Source organism: Panthera tigris, chromosome D2, assembly GCF_018350195.1.
Source record: "Panthera tigris isolate Pti1 chromosome D2, P.tigris_Pti1_mat1.1, whole genome shotgun sequence".
NCBI lineage: Eukaryota > Metazoa > Chordata > Mammalia > Carnivora > Felidae > Panthera > Panthera tigris.
In genome coordinates, this window is record NC_056670.1 from 24,226,498 (window position 1) to 24,246,650 (window position 20,153).

The window sequence follows — 20,153 nt, forward strand, 5'->3', positions numbered from 1 at the left end:
ATTATTTTTTTATTTTTTTAAGTAGGTCCACACCCAGCACGAAGTCCCACGTCGGGCCTGAATTCTGCCCCTGATCAAGACCTGAGCTGAGATCAGGAGTTGGACACTTGGGGCGCCTGGGTGGCTCAGTCAGTTGAGCATCTGACTTCAGCTCAGGTCATGATCTCACAGTTTGAGTTTGAGCCCTGTGTTGTGCTTTGCACTGACAGAGATTCCCTCTCCCTCTCCCTCTCCCTCTCCCTCTCCCTCTCCCTCTCCCTCTCCCTCTCCCTCTCCCTCTCCCCCTCCCCCTCCCCCTCCCTCTCCCCCTCCCCCTCCCCCTCCCCCTCCCCCTCCCCCTCCCCCCTCCCCCTCCCCCTCCCCCTCCCCCTCCCCCTCCCCCTCCCCCTCCCCCTCCCCCTCCCCCTCCCCCTCCCCCTCCCCCCATTGTGCATGCATGCACACACTATCAACAATAGCCAAAGTATGGAAAGAGCCCAAATGTCCGTTGATGGATGAATGGATAAAGAAGATGTGGTATATATATACAATGGAGTATTACTCGGCAATCAAAAAGAATGAAATCTTGCCATTTGCAACTACGTGGATGGAACTGGAGGGTATTATGCTAAGTGAAATTAGAGAAAGACAAAAATCACATGACTTCACTCATATCAGGACTTTAAGAGACAAAACAGATGAACATAAGGGAAGGGAGACAAAAATAATATAAAAACAGGGAGGGGGACAAAACAGAAGAGACTCATAAATATGGAGAACAAACTGAGAACAAACTGGAGGGGTTGTGGGAGGGGGAATGGGGTAAATGGGTAAGGGGCACTAAGGAATCTCCTCCTGAAATCATTGTTGCACTGTATGCTAATTTGGATGTAAATTAAAAAAAAAGAAAAACCCTACAGTAGGAATTTAAAAATAAAAGTAAATATAACATAAAAAAATAAACATTAAAAAGAAAATTAAAAAAAAAAGAGTTGGACACTTAACTGGCTGAGCCACCCAGCCATCCCTCATCCATTTTGAATTTATTTTTGTGTATGATGAAAGAAAGTGGTTCACTTTCATTCCTCATGTTGTTCAGTTTTCCCAGCTCCCCAAAGACTTTACTAATAGTCTACTGTTGACTGGAAGTCTTACCAATAACATAAACAGTAACACGTATTTATATGTTATACATATTATGTACTGTATTAACAATAAACTAGAGAAAAGAAAATACTAAAGTCATAAGGAGAATACTTTATAGTACTGCACTGTATTTATTGAAAAAAATCCATATATAAGTGGACCATGCAGTTCAAATCCATGTTGTTAAAGGGTCACCTGTGTTATTTATCTTCTTAGTAACTGTTATTTCCCCATTTTACTAATGAAGACATTGACATGCAGAATAAGTGGTGACAGTGGGATTTGAAAGCAAGGTTCTCATTAAAATATTGGTCTTACTATTAGATCAGTGTTTGCCCATGTTTTGACTGGGATCCACAATTAGAGATTTTTACATAATGATCAGTACACACATACATATGTATATACTATGTAGAGCTGTCACATTATGCATATGTCTCTTGGGATTGTGTAAAATGCAAGGGCCCTCATAAATTTCACCCAAAACAAAAACTGAAACTGAAACATTATGATGCCATAAATGTATGTCTGTGTGTATATGCACATATATAGAGTATGTATATATATATTTATAATACTGTGTATCATGCACTCTAATATTTACTAAGATTTTTTAAAATGCTGGTTTTGGGACGCCTGGGTGGCTCAGTCGGTTAAGCGTCTGACTTTGACTCAGGTCATGATCTCACTTCCTGAGTTCCAGACCTGCATCGGGCTCTGGGCTGACATCTCTGAGCCTGGAGCCTGCCTCCGATTCTGTGTCTCCCTCTCTCTCTGCCCCTCCCCTGCTTGTGCTCTGTCTCTGTCTCTCAAAAACAAATAAATGTTAAAAAAAAAAAAATTTTTTTTTAATGATGGTTTTGACCCACTAAATTGATTTCAGAACTCATTGGTGGATTGTATCCTGTAATTTGCCTTCACAGCAGATGGCGGCAGTTCTGAAAAAAAGCAACTGAAAATGAGGTAGAAAAAAAGATGCAGCAGAGCTGCATGTGGGAGAAGTTGATCCTTAGACTTAAAATCAAAAACAGGTCTTGGCCTTCTCTAACACTTGAGCAGTTATCTTAAGTGTGATTGCATTACATTAGTTTGACCGAGGTCAATTCAGTACTTAGGAGATACCACTTGCACTTGCCACTTACAGTGAATTGATGGTGGAAGGGAGAGTGAATGCGACTTCTCCGTTGCTCTCTATTGAAGACCCTACCACAAGGTTCAAGAGTACATTATATTTTCCTCTGGCTTTTTGATACTGTGTTTGGTATGGTGTTCCTTTTCTTGTCATCTTTACATACACAGCTTTCCCCAGGGACACGGAAATAATTAAATGGAAAGTAATAGAAAGTAACACTGTTTTCCTTTGGGGAAAAAAAGACAATATTTAATCTGTATTTAAATAAAATTTTTTTGAAGTTTATTCATTTTTGAGAGAGAGAGAGTAAGCAGGAGAGGGGCAGAGAGAGAGAGGGATACATAGAATCAGAAGCTCCAGGCTCCCCGCTGTCAGCACAGAGCCAGACACGGACGGGACTCGAACTCATGGGGCTCCAACTCATGGGGCTGGAGCTCGAGCTCACGAACCGTGAGATCATGACCTGAGCTGAAGTTGGACGCTTAACGGACTGAGCCACTCAGGCGCCCCAATCTATTTCTGAAGCAGTTAGCATGTGGAAGTAGAAGGTACTTCTTGGTGGCTGCAGTCATTAAGTGATCTAGTTTTAGCTAGGATTTTCATTGGTTGCAGGTGATGAGAGCCACTTAAGATTAGTTTATGCCAAAAGGGATAATTTATTGAAAGGGTAATTGATTGGAATCCAAAGAATGGTGCAGGAAGGGCAGGGCTACATTGCAGGTAGGTCTAAGAAAGTATGGGACCTGAGGCTTAAAGATGATCAGATTCTCCCTCTGCCACTTCAGGCTTGACTGCTTTATGTCTCTGCAGACTTAGTTAATTCCTGAATGTCACAGTAGTTAGAACCACTTAACACTTTCTTGACATATTCTCTGTCCCTAAGTTTGAAAATGCAGTGGAATGAATTCTTTAGTGTCCAGGGGATGAGGTAATTAAGAATATGGCAGTTTCCGCAAGAATCATTGATTGCCTGGAAGAAGAGCAGTTCACAGAGACCAGTGGGATGTGTGTAAAGGGTTGGCTCTTCTGAGGAGGATTCAGCAAGGGAGGAATCTGTACAGGGCACACAGTAAGACGTTACTGTTTTACTTTTTGTAAAGGTTTTAGAACATTTTGTAGTAGCGTGCTTTCATTTTTTTTAAAACTTAAAAAAAAATTTAAGTTTATTTGAGAGAGAAAGATAGAGGGAGAGAGAGAGTATCCCAAGTAGGCTCCACACTGTCAGTGCAGAGCCCCATGCAGGGCTCCAATTCACAGACTGTGAGATCATGACCTGAGCCGAAACTAAGTCGAATGCTTAACTGACTGAACCACCCAGGTGCCCCTTGTGCTTTCATTTTTACTTGAGAGGGAGTAGGAAAATTCTGATTAAAATGTCCTAGAGATTGGGTGGATGAAATAGTGAATGAAGTAAATGTATCAAAGACCAACTCTTTTTCTGTATATATGTATATCCATATATATAGTTATTTTAAATTTTGATGCAGAATTTGATTCTGATATTTTTCTGAAATACAGTAATGTTCTGTCAGCATTTTCCAGTCTTTGGTTTTGTTACCAACTTTTATTTTTATTTTTTATTTTTTTAATGTTTGTTTTTAAGAGAGAGAGGGGCGGAGACAGGGTATGAGTGAGGGAGGGGCAGAGACAGAGGGAGACACAAAATCCAAAGCAGGCTCCAGGCTCTGAGCAGTCAGCACAGAGCCTGATGCGGGGCTCAAACTCATGAACCATAAGATCATGACCTGAGCTGAATCAGATGCATAACCGTCTGAGCCACCCAGGCGCCCCTGTTACCAGCTGTAAACATGACTTCTTCCATTCTTCCCTGCAACTTACCATTCATTCCCTCCTCCAACTAACCAACAAATATTACGAGTAACTACCTTCTTGTCAGGTACTGTTCTGGACCTCAAGGACTTAACAGTGAATAGGACAAAGTCCCCAATTCTTACAGAACTTTCATCCCATGTCTCTAGTTTTCTTTTCATCTATTGTATCCTCTTTCTGTATTTTCTTTAACATCTTAAGCATAGTTGCTTTGAGTTCCATGGTGTTAATTTCAACATGGATTACCTCTGGATCTGTTTTCATTGTCTTTGTCTTTATTATCAATCACTTTTTCCTACTTCACATGCTTAGTAAGGTTATTTTAATATTTCATGCATTGTGGATGATATGTTGTAGAGACTGAAGTTAGCATCTTCTCTAAAGAGTGTTTTGTTCTGGTTGGCGGTTAAAATACTGGCAGATCACCGTGATCCATCTAAACTTGGTTTTAGGCCTTATTAGGGTGGGTCTATTTTAGTTTTACCCATAATGCCTAGAGTGTGATTCTTACTCCTGGGGCTGACCTCTCTGGATTCTCAACTGAAAGTCTCCGGTGTTCACCAGCATCACTATACTCTTCAGGTCTAAACTACAGCCTGTCTTCCCAACATCGTGTAGCTTGTGAATTGTCTGCTTAGAGTGTCTGCTAGGCCTCCTGGAATTATAACCTGGTGCATGTGCAGCTTAGACGTTGGCTACAGACCCGAAAGGACTTTTTGTATGCATATTTTTAGGTTGTCGTCTTCAGTGTAATTCTTTCCAATCCTGGACCCTCCTCAAATTCCAACCTTTTTGCTCTACTCTTCATTTCTTTTCCCCAAGTAGATACCACCTTCTGCTTGGGTTTTGTTTTTCTGCACTGCATTTTGGAAAGTGCTCTCAGAAAGAAAGCCTCACCTTGCACTTTTTCCTTTTCTTAAAGTTGTAGCCTTCTGTTATTTTTTTGTTCAGTATAAAATGTTTTTATATATTGTATCCAGCTTTGTAATTGTCTACAGCTGGAGGGTAAGACAATGCTTAGCTTGCTCATCTCCATGAGAATTCAAGAGGTTCTCAAAGCAAAATTACATCAGTTTATTAATAAACTCTAAATGCCAGAAAGTACTTAAATATGAGATTATAGTATCATGAAATCTAATACTCAGTGATAGGGTATCACAGTCTTACGAGGATTGGCCAGTCACTGCTTTCCCTATTTAAACATTATCTATTTCTAGGGGCATCTGGCTGGCTCAGTCAGTAGAGCACACAACTCTTGATCTTGGGATTGTGAGTTCAAGCCCTATGTTGGGAATAGAGCTTACTTTAAAAAAAAAAAAAAAAAAAAATTATTTCTAAATAGAATTTGAGGCAGCTTACAATAAAAGACAAAGATGCCATACTATTAGTATATGAGATATGAGTTATACAGCAACTTATTCCAAAATTTAGGAGCTTAAAACAGCACACATTTGTTTTCTCATAGGTTCTGTGAGGCAGGAATAACGATATGGCTTAGCTGGGTCCTCCTTCAGGATTTCTCATAAGACTGCCATCAAGGTGTCATCTGGGGCTGTGGTCCCATTTGAAGGCTCCACTGGGGCAGGAGCTGCTTCCAAGCTCACTCACATGGCTGATGGTAGAATTCAGTTCCTTGAGGACTTTTGAATCAGCTTTTGGATTCAGTTCCTTGCTGGCTGTTGGCAGACTACCCTCTCAGTTCCTTCCCTGAGAGCTTTTTGGTAGGGCAGCCTGCAACATGACCCTTGGCTTTATTAAAGTGAGTAAGGGAGGGGCACCTGGGTGGCTCAGTACCCTAAGCCTCCTGACTCTTGATCTCCTCTCAGGTTATGATCTCAAGGTTCCTGAGATTGAGCCCCTTGTCAGCTCTGTGCTGACAGGTGTGGAGACTGCTTGGGATTCTCTCTCTCCCTCCCTCCCTCCCTCTCTCTGTTTCTCTCTCTCTGCCCCTCCCACCTCTCCCCAGCTCTCTTTCTCTATCAAATCAACATTTTAAAAAAGTGAGCAAGGGGGGAGTGAATGCTACCAAGATGGAAGCCAGTGTCTTTTGTAACCTAATCAGAGGAGCAACATCCCCTCCCCTTTGCTGTATTCTATTCCTTAGATGCAGGTCACTAGGTTTAGTGCACATTAGAGGGGAAGAGATTACATACGGGTATGAATACCGGAAGGCAGGGGTCATTGGGAGCTATGATATAGCTATGATATAACTGCTTACCAACAGTTGTTGATAAAGAAGTAAAGAAAATAAGAAAATCAACAAAGAATATCAAGAAAATATAATTTTGTGGAACATCAAACTAATAAGCTGCACAGCAAAGGGAATCATTAACAAAATGAAAAGTGAAAAGGCAACCTGCTGAATGGGAGAAAATATTTGCAAATCATGCATCTGATAAGGGGTTAGTGTCCAACAAAATACATAATGAATTCATACAACTCAATAGCAAAAAGAACAAACAGTCCAATTAAAAAATGGACAGAGAATCTGAAAAGACATTTTTCCAAAGGAGACATCCACATGGCTAACTGGTACGTGAAAAGATCCTTAATAATCACTGATCATCAGGGGAATGCATATCAAAGCCACATGAGATATCATCTCACCCATGTTAGTGTTTATTTTTGAAAGGGGGAGGAGGGGCAGAGAGAGAGGGAGACACAGAATCCAAAGCAGGCTTCCAGGTTCTGAGCTGTCAGCACAGAGCCTGATGTGGGCTCACAAACTCACAAACAGTGAGATCATGACCTAAACAGTGAGATCATGACCTGAGCCGAAGTCGGATGCCTAACTGACTGAGCCACCCAGGCACCCCTCATCTCACCCATGTTAGAATGGCTAGTATCAAGAAGACTAGAAATAACAAGTGTTGGCTGCGATGTGGAGAAAAGAGAACCCTTGTGCACTATTGGTGGGAATGCAAATTGGTGCAGGCACTATGAAAAACAGTATGGAGGTTCCTCAAAAAATGAAAAATAGACATCATGGGGCACCTGGGTGGCTCAGTCAGTTAAGTGTCCAACTTCAGCTAAGGTCGTGATCTTGTGGTTTGTGGGTTCAAGCCCCACGTCAGGCTCTGTGCTGATGGCTCAGAGTCTCGAGCCTGCTTTGGATTCTGTGTCTCCCTCTCTCTGCCCCTCCCCTGCTTGTGCTCTCACTCTCTCTCAAAAATGAGTGAACAGTAAAAAATTAAAAAAAAAAAAAAAAAAAAAAAAAAGAAAAATAGAGATACCATATGATCCAGCAGTTCCACTTCTGGGTATTTGAAGAAAACAAAAACACTAACTTGAAAAGATATACAGACTATTTGTAACAACCAAGATATGAAAATAAGTGTCCATTGATGGATGAATGGATAAAGATGTGGTATTTATATAATGAATATTATTTAGCCACAAAAAAACCCAGAGTCTTTCCACTTATGAAACATAAATGGAGATAGAGGGCATTATGCTATTTGAAAAAGTCAGAGAAAGACAAATTTAAGTGATTTCACTTACAGATGGAACTTAAAAGGCAAAACAAAACAAAAACCCAAACTCATAGATTGGTAGTTGCCATGGTGACTAAGGTTAAAATGGATGAAGGAGGCCAGAAGGTACAAACTTGCAGTTATGAATAAGTCCTGGGATGCAATATATAACATGGTGACTATAGTTAATAATACTGAATTACATATTTGAAAGTTGCTAAGACAGTAGACCTTAAAAGTCTTGAGCAGAAGAAAAAATTTTTTTGTAACAGTGTATGGTGTATGATGTTAAAAGACTTACTGTCGTAATTGTTTTGCAATATATACAAATATCAAATCATGTACACCTGAAACTAAATAAATGTTTTATATGTCAACTATACCTGAATTAAAAAATATGTATATCCTATGGGACACAGCTACTAATGATTAGTTAACTGTGACCTATTAGAATGATAAAAGATAATTAGGACAGAAAAGAAAACACCATTTTTTTTTTTTATTTTTAAGTATAGTTGACATAGTGTTATATATTAGTATTAGGTGTACAACATAGTGTTTTGACAGTTGTATACATTACTCAGTGCTCACCATAATTAGTCACCATCTGTCACCATACAATGTTATTAGAATATTATGGACTTTATACCCTATGCTGCACTTTTCATCTCTGTGACTTATAAGTGGAAGTTTTTATTTCTTAGTCCTCTTTACTTCATCTGTCAACCCACCCTCTTCCCTGTATTTATGAGTCTGTTTCTGTTTTGTTTGTTAGTTTAGAAAACACGGATTTTTATGAAAGATTTATACATTTTTATAAGAAATCCAGAGGGTTAAAACAGACAAAAAATTGAGCTCATTTATTTACCAGCTAGGGAGATGAAAATGAGTTAATGGAGTTTACGCTCTTGAAGAGTGTTACATTGCCTTTTCTGTCTAACAGTTTCCTGGTCAGTATTGATACTTTATTTAAGAAAAAAAAAAAAAAAAAAGCTTAATTTGGTCAGTACTCAAAATAGATGCATTCTTAAACATTAAATTGAATTGTTAGTGAAACCACTCAAAGACCTGGAGTGTCTTTTATCCTTTCTGAATGAATATGCAATATTAAGATAAAGCCTTTTCCATAAATCTTACTGCATCTTGAAATACTTGGCAAAAGAAAAACGTGTTAACAGAATTAAAATATATGAGTGCCCAGGGGCACCTGGGTGGCTCAGTCAGTTGAGCATTAGACTCTTGATATCAGCTTGGGTCATGATCCCACAGTCATGGTGGGATGAGCCCCTTGTTGGGACCCACCCTCACTGTGGATCCCACGTAAGATTTTCTCTCTCTCCCTCTCCCTCCCTCTTCCCCCCCCTTAAAAAAATTAAAGATATATATATATATATATATAGAGAGAGAGAGAGAGAGAGAGAGATCTACGTAGATAGATATATATATGTATATGAGTGCCCAAACTGCTTTTAGAATCTCTCACCAACATTTTCCATTTCAGTTGCTTTTTGTTGCTGTTTTGAGTTACTGAAGAAACATAGTTATGGACTTAACATTTAATGGCTGTGATTCTACCAAGAGCAGTATTTAAAGAGATCAGTTTTAAACTAGAGATTTGTTTTAAATGTTTGTTTATTTTTGAGGGAGAGAGACACAGAATCTGAAGCAGGCTCCAGGCTCTGAGCTTACCAGCACAGAGCCCAACATGTGGCTTGAACTCACGAACATGAGATCATGACCTGAGCCAAAGTTGGATGCTTAACCGACTGAGCCACCCAGGTGCCCCTAAATTAGAGATCTTTAAATTTTGTTTTAAAAATAAGAGGTATTAAAAATAATCATAAAAATAAGAAATATTACCAAGATAATTTTCCTATAGTATCTTCAGTTAGGGGAAAAAAACAAAACAATTTAGTCTAGTCTCCCCAACTATATATTGTGAACTTAATGGCAGGGATTGCCATAGCTTTTATTGTCTTTTAACTAATTTTCACTGTACTCTCATTTTAGAGATGGGAAAACTCAGGCAGAAAGTTAAGAAAGCCAGTTTCATGTGTCTAATAAGTGTTCAAGCTAAGATTTGAATCTAGGCAGTCAAGCTCTGTACAGAGACTCTGCTTGCTGGGTGTGTAACAGGAGCTTAGTAGTAACTGTATTTTATTATTATTATTATTTTTTTGAAGTTTATTTATTTGGAGGGCAGGGAGGGGCAGAGAGAGAGGGAGAGAGAATCCCAGGTAGGCTTCTCTGTGCTGTCAGTGCGGATCCCACAAACCGATCCCACAAACCGGGAGATCATGACCTGAGGCGAAATTAAGAGCCTGCCGCTCAACTGACTGAGCCACCCTGGCACCCCTGCATTTTTTTTAAATAGGGAATTTGATTGCTGTGGTGCCAGATAACCTAGAGTAGGTGTGTATTTTTAAATGAGATGTAACTCTTGAATTGGCAGAGTGATCAGAGCTTGAACTTTACATGGGAAGGTTTTAGGGAAGTCAGGACAGGTATGAGATCCTATTCTCACCACTTGAGAACTTTTTGTGTGTTTCTTTGGTATTTAATAATTTATTCTGTTATTATGGAGCTTGAAGTTTATTTAGGGAGTTGTCCTTCATAGTACAACGTAGAAAGTGGTTAATATCATCAGAGGCATAGAAGAGGCAACCTCAGAGAACATCTCTTCCTGCTTTGCAAAGGGTATCCCAGAGCCAGCAGCTTCAGCTACATGTGGGTAGAATCTCGACCCCCTGTTCTAGACCTACTGAATCAGAGTCTGCATTTTAACCAGATCCCCAGGTGATTTGTATTCCACTAAAACTTGAGTAGCACCGATATAGTCCATGTCTGTCGTCTTACAGGTTCATTACCTGTAAACAGACCCTGAAGGATGAAATAATTTAGCTGGTTAGTGGGAGAGCCAAGACTTGTGCCCAGAGCCCTGGCTTCGTGGTAAGGCTGGATCTGTACTTTGCCGTCCACAGTTAGGAGATACTTTGGAATTTGAGTTTTGTCTCTTATGTAGGGCTTCTTTCAAACCTCAGAAAGGTTAAGGCACGTGCAAATTCACCCCTTCCTTTGTGGGTTCCCCCCCCCACACACCTAGAACCTTGTTGATTGCCATTTGCTTTAACTATATTATCAGAACACATAGAGAAATCATGTTGATTATAACTTAGTTTTCTTCGTGTATATTCTCTTCCCAAAAGATCTGTGTCATTTCTAGGTACCAAAAGATACTCCTGTGTTCAGGACGTATTTTATGCTCAGTTAAAAGTATTTTAAGCCCCTAGCCATTTCTTTTACCCGTCATTATTTTCAGGAATAAATTGAGACTTAGGGACAAAGCTTGTTTAGTTATTATTTGAAGAGTAAACAGCCTCTGAAACAGTTGAAATGGATGGTCTTGCTTTTAAATAGTGTTGTGTCTTCCTGACAAATAGAAGGGAAAATGTAAACAAGCATGCATTGCTGATTTCTACTTTTGTCTTCACCTCTGTTTTACATTGAGTGTGATTTGCAAACATGCCCAGAATATTTCTACTCTGTTGCAAAAGTGATTCTCTGAAGTATTTTTATGAGACATCTGTGGCACAGTTTTTGAAAAGCATTCAAGATAAATCACTTTACACCTGACAGAACAGATTTGCTTTTTGCTTTGTTAAAAAATTGAGGTAAAGGGGCGCCTGGCTGGCTCAGTCGGAAGAGCATGCAGCTCTTGATCTCTGGTCCCGAGTTCAAGCCCCACATTTAAGTTAAGGTTACTAAAAAAAAAATAACAATAAATAAAGATTTAAAAATTGAGGTAATACACATAGCGTAAAATTTATCCTTTCTCATTTTTAAGTACACAGTTTAGTAGCAAGTATATTCATTTGTGCAACAGGTCCCCAGAACCTTTCACCTTGTAAAATTGAAACTCTCCACCTTAACTCACTTTTCTCTCCACCCCCTGGCAACCACCATTTCACTTTCTGTTTTTATGAGTTTCACTACTTTAGATATCCATATAAGTGAGATCATATAGTATTTGTCTTTTTGTAACTGGCTTATTTATTTTAATTTTTTAAAATTTATTTTGTGGGGGGTGGGAGAATGTGAGCAGGGGAGGGGCAGAGAGAGGGAGAGAGAATCTCAAGAAGGCACCACTCTGTCAGCACAAGTTCAATGCGGGGCTTGTACTCCTAAACTGAGATCATGACCTGAGCCAAAATCAAGAGTGATGCTTAACCGACTGAGCCACCCAGGTGCCCCTTTTATATTTTATTGTTAACATAATGTCCTCAGAGTTCATGTTGTAGCATGCATCAGAATTTCCTTCTTTTTCAAGGTTTAATAATAATTCTATTATATATGTATGTATATACATATATAAATATATAGAGACATTTGGGTTGCTTCCACCTTTTTTTGACTGTTGTGATTGATGCTGCTATGAAGATGGGTGTACGATGCTTTTTACTTTTTTTAAAGCAGCGTTTCTAAATCATCTGTGAGTTTGTTAGTGAGGAAAACTACCTAGTTAGAAAAATTGACTTTGATCATTTCTGACTTGCTCCTTGTCTGCTAACTGTGGAACCTTAGGTCAGATATGTCTGCTGCACATCCTCATGTAAGAAAGGGAATCACATTCATAAAGTTGTAGTAATTCTTTTTTTCTTTTTTAATTTTTTTAAATGTTTATCTGTTTTTGAGAGAGTGCAAGCGAGCATGAGTGGGGGAGGGACAGGAGGAGAGAGAGAGACAGAGAGAGAGAGAGAGAGAGAGAGAGAGAGAGAGAGAGAGACATAGAATCCAAAGCAGGCTGCAGGCTCTGAGCTGTAAGCACAGAGCCTGGTGTGGACTCGAACTCATGAACCATGAGATCATGCCCTGAGCCGAAGTTGGATACTTAACCGACTGGCCACCAGGTGTCCCATGTTGTAGTAATTCTTAAAGTGTAGCACACATGTAAAGAGGCCAGTGACTACTTATTAATCCATTTACCTTTACATTTGGGGGCACTTGAGCCATTTGGTTTCACATCTGAGTTTGTTGTTTTGGTCAGTGTTACCTGAAAAAAAAATCACTGTAATATTAAATATTGGTATAATTCTTTAGCTGTACAGTATACAGATTTTTATCTTAAATAGTAACTTTAATGTTGAAAGGAAAGAATGAGTTAATAGCTTGAATTTTACTATTTTATAATTTCCTTATTGTAGTTTATAAACTATACAAACTAGTGAAAGGATCTACAAGATAGCTTTTGTTTTGAAAGGAGGTTGTTAAAAGTCAAGTAAATAAATATACAATCTGTGATTGTAACTCTTGGTTAATCTCTGAAGAATGGAAGAATGTGACTCATTGAAGGAGCTCAGCGCTGGTGTTAAACTTGATAGTTTATTGGTAGAGTTGAGAAAAGATGCCAGTCCTCAGATGCTACCTGTTAGATTTCTCATAGATACATCTGTAATGGTTTGCTGGGTGGCAAAAAAAGGCATTATTTATCTTGTCAAAAAATTTTAAGTCGTGTCTTTTTATATAATTTGGAGGAACTTAGGAATGTTTGTCTTCTAGGCTCATCAACAGAGCAGACGAGCAGATCGTTTATTAGCTGCAGGAAAATACGAAGAGGCTATTTCTTGTCACAAAAAGGCTTCAGGTGAGTATTCTTTTAAAGAAATACCAAGTCTAAACTGGAGGGCAGTTTCTTTTCTCCAGTATCTCTCAACAGTTTATTCAGAATGAAAGTCACAATAGTAATGATGTGCTGTTGGCCTGCATATACAAGGTTGACAGTATTGACCTACCAGAATGTCAGTTTGGACTATTTTTCAAGTGAGTATCTTGGATTTCCCAGTTCTTCCTAACCTTGTCTTTCTAAACCATGAAGGTTGTATATGCAATACTGGTTGTATATGCAAAATGACTCCTGGACACAGCTTTCTGAACCTGGAGAACCCTAAAGATAGAAGTGATTGCAAGATATCTGTCAGTATACATCTTAGTTACTATGGAAAATGGATTTCAGTTAGTTAGCCATTTTGGGTTATGAAAGTAATAACCAACTTAATTCTAACCATTTAATTTTCACTGGATTTCTAAGATGCTGATAATACTCTTCTGTGGTCTTCCTTAGTTTCCTTCTGAATATTTCATCTGTACATTCATGCCTATGGTGTCATGCTGATGATAGCTTGCTTTTAGGTATGAAATTTAGAATTAATGACTTCTTATCAAACACCTAATTTTATCCCAATCAGTCCCACAGTCTAGCATATGCTGAACTCAAATAGATTTTTGGGGTCTGTTTTGTACAGACTGGTTTCAGTTGGCTAATTAACCTAAAAGCTTTGAGGAGGGAGTGTTTTACTTATGCTGCATTAAAAATAGGCCACCTTTCTTAGAACAAATCTTATAGTCTTTCTGTTAGAGGAAAACACTTTCTTTTTCTTCTAGGCCACTGCAGTGATTAAAGCCATGTTCTTTCTTGGCAGAATATACCCCTCCAGTGTTGCCTTACTGCTGAAATACCACACAGTGGACGCTGGTTTGAATAAGTCCTTTTATGTTAGTGATTTTTGCCTACATGTCCATGATTTTTAGAAAAAAATTCGAGTCTTATTTAAAAAAATTTTTTTAATGTTTATTTTTGAGACAAAGCACAAGCGAGGAGGGGGAGGGGCAGAGAGAGAGGGGAGGCACAGAACAGAGCCTCACACAGGGCTCGAACCCATGAACTGCGAGATCATGACCTGAGCCAAAGTCAGACGTTTAACTAAGCCACCCATGCACCCCTCAAGTCTTATTTTTAAAGAATGAGTTTTGCCACTGAAGTGTACTCCTTCAGCTGTAGGGCTGAGTGCATACCCCATAAGTCTTTGTGAATTTTTATAGGGAGTTTTATGGGGAGCTTTATGCAACATTAAACTTGGCAGCTAGTACTCTTTAAATCTTTCATAAACCATATTTTGTTATGAATGAAATTGTTATAGTCACTATACAGAAAAGTCAGTGTACTGGGTTGCCTGAGTGGCTCAGTCAGTTAAGTGGCACTTGATTTCTGTTCAGGTCATGATCTCACAGTTCATAAGTTCAAGCCACACATCAGGCTCTGTGCTGTGGAGCCTGCTTGGGATTCTCTCACTCTCTCTCTTTCTCTGCCCCTCCTCTGCTCACGTGTTGTCTCTCTCAAAATAAATAAACAAGCTTAAAAAAAAAAAAAAGAAAATATATTACACTATTTAAAAAACAACAATAGTGTTGTGGGTGAATGCCCCAGTGAAGTAATACCTCTGGTTAAATAACCCAGAGTCTTTGTGGTTACATGTATATAAAATATATCACAATGGAATGATCAGTATATGTCGTGCATTGAGCGTTAGGAGGTTCTGAATATATAAAAGGGAGAAACGTTTCTTTCATTCCTAATCTGCGTCCCTGTCTTTGAGGAATTAAAACCAATATTGGGCTTTACACGCCTTTCCCCACTTTCTCAGTATCTACAATCTGTGTGACATTCTCAGGGGTAGAAAAGATAAAGGCAGCCTTTTGGATCCCATTAGTTTTAATTAGGGAGATAGAACTCAAGTGTGATCAGTTAATCCCACTGAGCTGATTTGATTTGGAGTTTAGACTGGGTTAAAAATAGCCTTGTGTTTTTTAGAGTGGAGTTGTGAATGTAATGCTAATTTGAAAATTGACGTGGTTGGAATAAGCTTAGTATTTTCTAAATTGACTTATATCTGGGGCTTATAGCAGAGATGCTCTGGGAGGTATGGGTGTAAATATATTCTGAAGGGATTTATTTTAGAAATATGATAGGGAAGGGCGCCTGGGTGGCTAAGTTGGTTAAGTGTCCAACTTCAGCTCAGGTCATGATCTCACGGTTTGTGGGTTCAAGCCCATGTTGGGCTCTGTTCTGACACCTGGGAGCCTGGAACCTGCTTCCAATTCTGTGTCTCCTTCCCTCTTTGCCCCTCCCCTGTTTGCTTGCTCTCTCGAAAAGAAATAAACATTAAAAAAAATATGATAGGGAAGGTCATCATCTGAGAATGACTGATAAAAAGGAAAGCCTGAAATAGAGAACTTAAGGGCAAAGGAGGTGCCTCTTATCAAACTATGAAAGATCAGAGGAGATTCTGGGACATAAACATTTACCCTGAGATTACATAGCTAAACTCATAGCCTCTATACTTTGTGATCTTCTGATGGGTTTTTTTTTTTTTTTTAAGTAAGCTCTACACCTGACATGGCTTGACTCCAGGATTGTCAGAAAAATCTGTTGCTCAGAAACCTTGATTAGCAGCTATAGCTGGATAGAATTCTTGCTCATAGTCTTACACAGTCCACTTGCCTAAGTGGGTTTCTTTTCTTTGACAAACAGCAAAAAGAGCAAAAGCTTAAATGTGAAGTTGATAATAGCCATTTATAGTGCTTAGAACTCCAGCAGTTTAGAAGATGAGCAGACCTCAGAGTTCACAGTGTCTACATATACTTGGTTGAAACCTATCTTGACCCGGACCTTCCTATGAAGCTATGGCAGCATGAAAATGATTCTGAGCAGATCAGTCTTTGTCATTCAGAGGCAATATTTTGCTGTGTGTGTGAGATATTCGGTTGTGACTCTGGAACAAATTCATGACTATGTAATCAGATGAAATTTTTTTCTTTTATTAAGACCCAAATATTATTTATTTATTTATTTTTACTTTTTTTTTTTTTTTAAGTAATCTCTATACCCAGTGTGAGGCTTGAACTCACAACTCCAAGATCAAAAGTCACACACTCTACCAAGTGAACCAGCTAGATGCCCCCTTAAGACCCAAATTGTAAATTAAAACATGGGAAATACTTTAAGTGGCAGTGTGACTCTTGATTTTTTTTTGGCTTTGGAAACTCATGTCCTTGGGTATTCTCTACTGTCATGTTATAGTTGCAAGGTTCTACAAAGGCTGTCCAGTTGGTTTAAGACTGGTTTTATGAAACTGTTCCCTTTGTTTAAAAAGTGAATTTACAGCAAACTGTAGTTCAGATGGGGAGACGATGGTATGTGGAAATAATAGGGAAGTTCATCCACACTGTATTGCTGCAATAGATAAGAGTGTCTCAACAGCCTTAAACATGAAGAAAAAGACAAAGAAATAGTCTGTATGCAGTTATATAGACTTACTATAGGAATAAAAGACACAAAAGTTGAGGAAAAAATTTAAGTATGACTAGAGCAAAGGCTATATAGCCAACTCTGTTTTACTGTTGGGGAAGGACCATCCAGTTAATCCGTATCTTAAAGATTATGGTATAACCTAGCAGGCAACAGTTCTAAGTCATGAACTCAAAATCATTAAAATATTTGGCTTTAAGATGACAGAAACATTGCCCTGTAAGATCTGCAAAAAGGCAAAAAGAACTTAATGTAGGGATGAGAGATACTGAGACGTTGATAATAAGAAATAAGAAATAGAGATTGTGTATGATCTATTATGATACTTGTTTATACTCTCTTTCGTTCCAGGCAGTATATAAAAGGTCTTCCAGAGGAATACAACAAAATACAAAATGTAATTAAAAATAAGCAGATGAGGAATCCTTAGAAAGATAAAATGAGGAGTGCCTGGAAATATTGTTCACAAAGTGTACCATGAGTTCTTGCTTATTTGATAGAAGGAGAATTTGGCTTTAAGCTTTTTAGCAGAGAGGAAAAATGTATTTTTACAGGGACTGTTATTTAAATTCAAGTAAATTAAGTCACCCAGGAACTGATCCTAAGGTCAAAGAGAAGCTTAAGTTTATTATTTATTAGGACTATTTAAGGTCTTAATAAAAGACAACAACTTACAATAAATATGTCAACAAGTTCTTAATGGCTTTTAACTACCTGATTCATGCATGGTAGGTTAGGTTGATGGGATAGCTCAGAAATAATTCAATAAAAGTAGTTTTGAAGGAGGCCAAAATGATTTAGTCCAAGTATTCATGTGGTTAAAAAGACACCTGTAATCAATCTCTTGACATTTTTGTGATCATAATAATAAGGTTTTGATAAGGTTTTTGCTTAGTTTTAATCCTCCCTAATCCTATTTTTTTATTAGGCCATCTTTACTTTCTTAATTGTGAAATCTACAAGGATTTTGAAGAGCAGACTCCTTCAAGGTGGGGTAGAGAATATCTACAGTTGATTACCACTGACTTCTTGGAGAAGTTAAGAATCCTGTCTTCTTGGGAGGCTTGGGTGGCTCAGTCAGTTAAGCATCCGACTCTTGGTTTTGGCTCAGGTTATGTTCCTGCAGCTTCGTGGGTTCAAGCCCCATGTCAGGCTTTGTGCTGGCAGTGTGGATCCTGCTTGGGATTCTCTCACTCTCCCCCTCCCTCTGCTCTTTCCGCAGTTGCACTGTCTCTGTCTCTCTCAAAATAAATAAATACAACTTAAGGGAAAAAAAAATCCTATCTTCTTAAAATCCCCACCTTGTTTGATTTTGGGAAGATAATTATGTAGCAGAATTGCTTGGAATTGCTTCTAAAACCAGTTCTTTTTTGTCATAGGAGTATTGAAATTCTTCCTTTGACCTGTTGATTACAAAATTATGACACTCATTAATGTGCCTTTTTTTTTTTTAACCAGCATATCTTTCTGAAGCCATGAAGCTCACACAGTCTGAGCAGGTGAGACAATTTCTTAATATTTGCATAAGGGTTAGAAGGATTTTCTTGTGGATACTTGAATTGTGTGTAAAATAAAGTATGCCCTTCTCAAAACACTGTAGTCAAAAATACATAAAATGGAAAAGATAGGAGTACTTCAGAAATTAAAACTCAGTGAACTACTGTCGACATCCCAGAGATGGCATGCAGAAACTTCTGTTCTGTTTTCTATTAGTTACTTCTAGATCTCAGATCGAGTGTTTTCCTTAGAGACTTCTAGGGTCTTTCCTGATCATTAACTCATTTCAGTATTAGCTTAGCTCACAGAAAGTAAGCAGGCCTGGCCAAGGGTCGACCAATTGGACTTCCCTTTGCTTGCCAAAAATAATTTAAATCTGAATTTGTCTTTTCCTGAATTCCTAAACAGTTCTGGTACCTTTATATTTGTTTCACCAATGGCTTCCGTGTTAGGGGAGGGTGTACCTAGGTTTTGAAAATGCCTTCATCCAAAGATGATTTTCTGATTATGCAAGTGGCAGGGTACTTAGGAGATACTCAGTAAATGTTTGTCTAGTTGAATTAAGGAGATCTTTTCTGTGAGGGGATGTCAGTGGCAGGGAGAAAATGCCACTTCCTCAAACTGAACCAAGAAAATCTGAAAGTTGTGTTTTATTTCCTGCACTTCCTTTTGACAGTGTAGAACTGCTCATGTTGGCCACATAATACATACATGCACTGAGCCTTCTGAGCCCCTTAATAAGGGATTTTAGCTAGTTGTAGTATACATCCCTAAAGCAGAAAGTTTTCTAATTTCAAGCTGAATACAGATGGCATTTAAGTTTTTAAAAATCGTATCAGATAGAATTCTATTAAATTGCATTGTCGTTTTTTTTTAGGCCAGTGTTTTTCTCATTTAGAAAATTTTTAAAGTACCCAGTGTGGGGGTGCCTGGGTGGCTTAGTCGGTTAAGCGTCTGACTTTGGCTCAATTCATGATCTTGCAGTTCTGTGAGTTCGAGCCCCACATTGGGCTTTCTGCTGTTAGCATAGAGACTGCTTTGAATCCTGTCCCCTCCCCAATCCCCGGCTCCTCCTCTGCTCTATCTCTCTCTCTGTCCCTACTTTCAAAAATAAATGAAAACATTTTAAAAAATTTAAAAAGTACATAGGATGGTTCACATATTGCCAGGCAATATTTTAAACCAAATATTAAAAAGTTTGTTTCACATACTCTATCTATAGTGAATGTTAATTTTACAAGTAGAAAATTGTTAACAGAAAGTTTCCACAAATACTCACTGACAAAAAACACATTCAGCTTAGAAAATGTTGAATAGTCAACTGTTGAATAACGTGGGTCTTAGGGATGCAAGCCTCCTGTACAGTTGAAAATCTGCCTGTAATTTTTATACCCCTTCTCCCAAACTTAACTACAATAGCCTACTGTTGAGCAGAAGCCTTAATGATAACATAAACAGTTGATTACATATATTTTGTATGTTAGGTGATTATATACTGTATTCTTGCATGAATGTAAGCTAGAAAAAAGGAAATACTAATATAACAAGGAAAACATTTAAAGTACTATCCTGTATTTGTCGATAAAATAAGTTTATGTTGTCTGTTTATGAGATGAATTGTCTGTTACCACCTATATCAGTACTGTCTTACAGAATACAAGACTGTAGAAATTAATATGTATTACTAACACTAGACATCTAAAATGAAAGTGAAAAACTCGTTTATGTGCAGGTATAACAGTTCATGCACTGATGAAGTCGTAGCAGTGTGATTGCTTTATGGCAGCCTGGTGTAATCCATACTCTTGTTTCACAGTAGCCTAACCTCCACACCACTGTATGAGTCCTTATAAAGGGTTTATGGTCTACAGTATTACAGTCATCCATAATACAGTATTGGAAACATTATTAACATTTTTAAAAACTCACTTATGTGTGATGATAGGCCAATATG

The 20,153-nt window shown here is 38.4% G+C and overlaps 1 protein-coding gene across 3 annotated transcripts in view; it reads left to right on the plus strand.

Moving 5' to 3' along the window:
* The window catches only part of NRBF2 (nuclear receptor binding factor 2), a 35,266-nt gene that overhangs the window by 5,292 nt on the left and 9,821 nt on the right, over positions 1-20,153 (plus strand). Inside the window, exons 1-3 of one of the 3 annotated variants that reach the window (XM_007095783.3) lie at positions 13,126-13,201; positions 17,631-17,691; positions 18,161-18,201. In XM_007095783.3, the coding sequence (XP_007095845.1) occupies positions 18,178-18,201 (24 nt within the window). In that variant the 5' untranslated portion in view covers positions 13,126-13,201; positions 17,631-17,691; positions 18,161-18,177. Of the gene's footprint in view, positions 1-13,116; positions 13,202-17,630; positions 17,692-18,160; positions 18,202-20,153 lie in introns of those variants that run through there. The other 2 variants (XM_007095782.3, XM_007095784.2) reach the window with 2 other exon arrangements.